Source organism: Lagopus leucura, unplaced genomic scaffold (genome assembly GCF_019238085.1).
Source record: "Lagopus leucura isolate 7727_CA_CO unplaced genomic scaffold, USGS_WTPT01 Super-Scaffold_100159, whole genome shotgun sequence".
NCBI classification, from domain to species: Eukaryota; Metazoa; Chordata; class Aves; order Galliformes; family Phasianidae; genus Lagopus; species Lagopus leucura.
In genome coordinates this window covers 11,828,693-11,834,692 of record NW_024962335.1, presented here as the reverse complement: position 1 = coordinate 11,834,692, position 6,000 = coordinate 11,828,693, and the positions used below count along the sequence as shown (strand labels likewise).

The window sequence follows — 6,000 nt, the reverse complement described above, 5'->3', positions numbered from 1 at the left end:
CCCCGCTACCAACCTCGTCGCTTCCTTCCCCCACCCTCGCGAAGAGGGAGTCCCCGTGGCGGAGCGGAGCCGGGCAGCCCCCTCCCCGCCCGGCCCCGGCGCCCGCAGCCATCCTCGGCCGCCCGGGAGGAGGGGGAAGGTAGGCAGAGAGCGGGGGAGGGGCCGGCTCCTTCCTCCTCCTCTTGCCGCTGCCGTGGGCTCGGCCCCTCTGCCTGCGCCCGAGGGGGGGGCAGCGCAATACTGAGAGCGAGAGAAAGAGGAAGGGGAAAAAGAAGAGGAGAAAAGGGCGGAGGAGGGGAAGGAGAAGGGGGAGGGGGGGAAAGCAGAGGGTGTCGAAACCCGGCCCCCCGGCTCCCCATCCCGCGATCGGCGCTGCCTCCATCAGGACAACAACCCCTCCTCCTTCTGCACAACAAGATGTGAAGCGGAGACTCCTGGGACTTATCCTCATCCTCCTTCCAGCTCCCCTTGCTGCAGCCATTAAGCGGAGCGACCGAGAGGAAGACGCGCGTTGGAGCTGGGGCCGCCCGGCCGCCCGCCTGCCCCCGGCCCGCTCGCTGCCGGTGGGTTCTTTTTCGCAGGGTGGTGTCGGAGGGGGAAGGCGCTGCTGCTGCGGGAGGAGGAGGACGGCGGTCGTTTTTTCTTTTTTCCTCCTCCTTCTTCTCTCCCCTCCTCCTTCGCCCGCCTCCTGGTGGCGATGAGGAGGAGGAGGACGGCGCCGAGGAGGAAGAGGCTGATGGCGGCGGTGAGGAGGCAGCAGCAGGAGGAGGAGAAGAGCCCCCGGAGGATGAAGATGATGATGGTGACGGCGGCGAGGAAGCACCAGCAGCACAACAGCCGGGATTAATCTCATTGGAAGGAGGGGGAAAAAAAAACAACCAAAAAACCAAACAACAACAACAAAAAAATAACCAACCAACACCACCAGCCTCGGGTTTTTTTGTTTTTTGGGTTTTTTTTTGTTTTTTTTTTTTTCTGAATTATTTTTAATTTTTTTTAATTATTATTTTTGGCGGGGGCTTTTGCCAGCCCCGCGCCCGCGGGCCGAGGCCTCGCTCAGCCCCTCCGCTCTCCACCTCGCCCCGCTCCTCCCAGGGGCGGAAAAAGGGGAACTCGGCCGCTCCTCGCCCCTCCGCATCGTCGCTCCGCAGCCCCCCGAGGGCCCGGCCCCAGGAGGTTGGGGTTTGGGGGCTCTCCCCGCCGTCTCTCTGCTCGGAGTGATTGTCTAAAAAAGAATTAAAAATGGCCGAGAATGTGGTGGAGCCGGGCCCGCCTTCAGCCAAGCGGCCTAAACTCTCCTCGCCGGCGCTCTCCGTGTCCGCCAGCGACGGCACAGGTCAGTCTCGGGGGCCCGGGCCTCGGCCTGCTTTCTGTCCCTTTTCTCCCCTATTTCTCCCCTCTCCTGCCCGAATCCCCCCCTTCTTCCTTCTGCCTCGGGCCTGCCCTCGGCCTTTCCACGCTTCCCTCCCTTCCAGACCCGACCCCATTCCCTTCACGGCGCAGGAGGCTGTTCGTGTCTTTCTGCCCTTCTGTTTCTTTCGGAAGCGAAGCAGCTCGCTGCATTGTGCTTTTGGGCAATCGCTGACGAGATTTAGTCCTTTTCTTGTCTTTTACACTGTAGCTATGGCAGAGCTCCTCGCGAAGCCGGCTGCCTTGAATTCCTGTTGCAGAAAATTGAAATTGCACAGAAGCATCATCTTTAGCACTCTTTATTGTTGAATTTATGGGTGTGCCTGTCCACATGCCCGAATGCGTGGCTTATTTCTTATTTTAGGTGGATACACGTGTGTATTTTTTCTTCTAGAGCTCGTTTAGAAATTAGATTTATTTCTCTGTTCCTTTTTCCCTCTCTCTTGTGCACGCTGCTTATTTTATCGTTATTTTTTTGTGATTCTTCTTTGCAGAAGAATATCCAAAATTTGCTTTTTCATTTGCTTCAAACAGTTCTTTTGCCAAAGCTGATGGCCTAAATCCTGAATCCAGATTGCCAGTTTAGGACATGAGGTTCATCAGGACTCCTAGAGAAACAAAATGTTACTATACCTTATTTGCATCAAGAATCAATATGGAGTGCACTTCTTCTTGCATCTCCCTTTTCTTTGCTGTGAGACCAAAATGTCTGAAATTGCCCTGTAGGCAGATGAGGGGCTTCTCTGCAGTCCCTGCAGAAGCCCTTGGTGATGCTGTGGAGATGAGAAGCGATGGGTGTCCTAACACCTTGCAGATAGATCTGGTTGTGCTGGGAGGGCAGAGGGTGTACCAAAGGGATGTTCAGCTTTTGGATGCCTCTTGAGAAGCAGATAAGCTTTTGGTATCGTTCTGCTGTGAGTGCACTTGGTTACCTGTACCCTGGAGTCTCATTCCAGTCACTTTAGGTCTTCTGGAGCCTGTGGAGATGTGGACAGCGATCAGAGCTGCTGAAAAAAAGGAACAGTTTTCAAAGTATAAGATAGCTGATTGATCGGTCTCTTGACAGTAAGCAGAAGGTTACAGGATTCAGTTGGATTGAGCAGTGCCTGTGGTGCTGCTTGGAATCACGTTCAGATTGTGACTTTTGTCTTCCCTGTACTTGGTGAATGACGTATTTAGTTCTGAAAAGTTTGTGTGCAACTTTTAGAGTGTGTTAGATCCAGGAAGGGTAGTGTGTGACTGGAGGAAATGACTGTTCCCCCAATATCAACAGGTCTTTGGTGAGAGAGCAGAAGAGGGCTGGAGAATCTTTAGCCAGAGCTGACTGCTGGGCTTGGAAACCAGTGCCTAATTCAGCAGTAACCATTTTGACTTTGCCTTGGCAGTGGTGATCTCGTTCTGTTTGTGAATGTGAATGAATGTGTTGGTTTTTAATTGTGAGCTTATCGAGCAGCTTAATAAATGAACTTTTTCTAGTTACAGTGAAACACTGTGGAGTATTGAGCAGAAACTCAGAAGTGGCAGCACAAAATGGAATAAAATTCTTGTAGACTCACTGAGGTGGTCATCATCTGGTGGCAATGCAGAGGTTTGTAGTGCTGCAGACACTTCACGGATACTACACAGGGTTTTTAACCCTGCTGGTTTCCTCACTGACAGTTTTTAACCTGCATTTGGGACACTTCCATTTTGTTTTTTTAACTTACTACACCTGTTTCTCTAATGAAATAAAATCAAGTGCGCTGAACCAATAAATATATTTTGAAGGTTAAGTTTTCCAATTGCTGCTTGCGTGGCTTCTTGTTTGGTCTCGCTTTTGCTGTTGCAGGAAGCAATTTTCAAATTGCCATTTAACCAGATAGGTTAAACTATCTGCTTTTTAAGTTTGTTTTAAAATAGTGCAAGCAGCTCTCCTATCATAAATTCCACGTAGGGAATCTGTTAGATTGTCCCCACTCCAGAGTTCATTATAGAAAATCAGAAACACGGCGCTCACATGTTTATTCCAGCACTCTTTTTAAACTCAGGGTTTGATTTCCATATTCAACCTGGAGGGAGAGAGGTTAAGAACCTTCAAGGGTGCATCAAACTTTGCAGCACATGTGCACAGTGGGACTGTGTGTTTCCTTTGCTGTGGACTTGTTGCTTTGATTTCTTAATGTGAAATACAGTTTCAGCCTGTTAGGTACGTGGAAGTGATGGCTGGCTGTAAGTTAACTTACTCCCAACCCAGTAGGAGTTTGGTGTATTTATGTTGGTGACTGAGCCTCTGATTCACCCACGTTTTCATTTCAGGATGCTGCTCATTTTCTGGCACTGGAATATACTAAACTCAAATAATTAGTTGGATAGAAGAATGGTAATCATATACGTATTATTTTCAGGTATTAAGGCACAGAGCTTTACCGTGGGCTCACCTTTTGGTTGGCACGGTGTCCTCATTGTAGCATGTAAATTTGACACTGTGCTAGCAACTTTTCTGTACTGAGTAGCTACATTGAGAAAATTTGCCAGTGTAGCTTTATTTGCTTACCCCTCCTCTCTGGTAGAGACACTGTTTTCATATGTTGCATCTGGTCTGGGAAGATTTATTTTTTTTAACACTATATTAGCAAATTAATTTATACCTCAGTCTGGTTTTTTTCGCCGCTAAAATGGCATAGTTTCAGTGCATCCTGAGAAATGATCTCCTTGAGTAAATGAGTAGAAGTCCCTCATAACAATTCATTTTTAACTGGATGCTTTACAGCATTGATTTCATGTCATCCTTTTTATCTGTGATCGCTTCAGTTTTTCCTGCGGCGATGCTGAGATTGCCACGTACAAATTTCTACCTGGTGTATTCAGTAAGGATGAGGTTAATCATTTTTTTACAGTGCTCACTGCCCTTAGAAATCACCTGGGTTCTGTGTACTGGGAAAGCTTTTGGGGCTGCAGACTCCAAAGACTGCTGTCTTCCATCAAGGAATAAAAATGGAATATACGCAGCACTGCAGTATGCTGGTACGGTATCGCTGCTTTGGTTGTTAGATCTGAAAATAGGATTGGAAGTGCTTAGTGTTTCTGACTTGCTCTAAGTCAGTTTTCTACGATTAATTAGTTGGCACACGTTCTGTCAGACATCACTGCCAATTTGATATGTGCCTTAACTTCCTTCACTTTAACGTATCCAAAAGTCTCATTTTTCTGAGCGCTAACGCATCTTCAGTCTCTCCATTTCAGAACCTGTCTTACACAAGTTTGTCATCTTGTTTTGTTAGTTTCTTTCAGGAACTGCTTTTGACCTTTAAAACTTTCCTCTCCCTTACAGCAAAGGTTTAAATCTTGCATGAAAACAACCCCAAAAAACAAACCAACAAACAAAACCCAAACTTCTCACCTGGACTGCTACAGTTTTGACTGATCCTCATCTTTCATTTATTCCAAATGTTATCAGACTGTTTCTTTGCTTGAAACGAATCTTACTGATCTTGTCTTTCTGCCTTTTCCAGATGCACTTGTAAGGTTTTCAACTCTGTTTTCGCTCTGCTATCGATTTTTTTTTTTTTCTTCTTATGGTTTGTATACACATCTTTTAAATAACTTTCACAAATCTGTTTTCTGACCAGTGTCAAAGACCAAGTCATTATCTGCTTGAAGCCATCAGTTCAATATTTCTATTCCTTCCTGTTGAACCACTTCTTTCTTTTTTCCCCTAAGTATTACTTGTAGTGAGCTGAGAAATGCTTTAAAATAGAGTTTGTTGGATAATACAGTCTGTAAACCAGGTGTTGCAGTAGATTATCTGCGAGCCAGGAGCAGACACTGCATCTGCTAGGGAGAGTGAAGGGGTATCTCTGCCTTATAGTTGTCTGGGCTGTCAGAGTACCTGCATTAGGAGGAAGGTTTATTAAATGTTTTGCAAACTGACCGTTCTGATGGCGCTTAGTAACTTTTCAAAGGAAATCCTACAGGCTTTGGTTGTTGCTGCACTTTCAGATTGCTGTGCAGCTGCTTTTGCTACTCCGCTGAGTTGGGTGTATCTTACACAGGTCATGAAAAGTACCCTGCTAACTTTTGCATCTTTTCTCCATGTTGTCAGAGCAGGGTTAGGATTTAGTCCAGGCATGTCCTAGTTCAGATCATTGGTCAGTTCTGTATTTGCACAAAAAACCCTCCACCCTTCAGCAGGCTTTATCTGGGGAGAGCATAGTGGAATCTGGAGCTTTTTTGAGGATGTCTGTTTTATGAGGCACTGGCGATCAGCAATGTCCAAATTACAAAGGTACAGGAAAAAGTTTTTGCAGGAAAAGTTCAAAGTGATTTTATTACTAGATTTTAATTTGCTGTGATTTCATGTGTACTTTTTGCCTGCTCTTCAGAGGAGCAGCCTTTCAGTGCATGTTCTAACAATGCAATGCCGTTACTTTAACTTTGCTCTTCACTGTAAGTAGTGCCCCCTTAGAGAGGGTTTGGCCAGAAGTCACTCGGAGTTGTTATCTGGCAAACAGGGTATTTTTGCTGTGTCGTTTTCACCATCAGATAAACACCGCACACCTGTCTCCAAGGACCTGGGTTTTCAGTCTTTCCTTACACTGTAGCAGCAGGCTG

General features: G+C 46.8%; 1 protein-coding gene across 2 annotated transcripts in view; it reads left to right on the top strand.

The window, feature by feature from the left end:
• Positions 1-945: 945 nt before the first annotated feature.
• EP300 (E1A binding protein p300) overlaps positions 946-6,000 on the top strand; it is a 57,717-nt gene continuing 52,662 nt past the window's right edge. The window contains exon 1 of one of the 2 annotated variants that reach the window (XM_042889662.1): positions 946-1,336. In XM_042889662.1, the coding sequence (XP_042745596.1) occupies positions 1,243-1,336 (94 nt within the window). In that variant the 5' untranslated portion in view covers positions 946-1,242. The remainder of the gene's footprint in view (positions 1,337-6,000) is intronic. The other variant, XM_042889663.1, reaches the window with a different exon arrangement.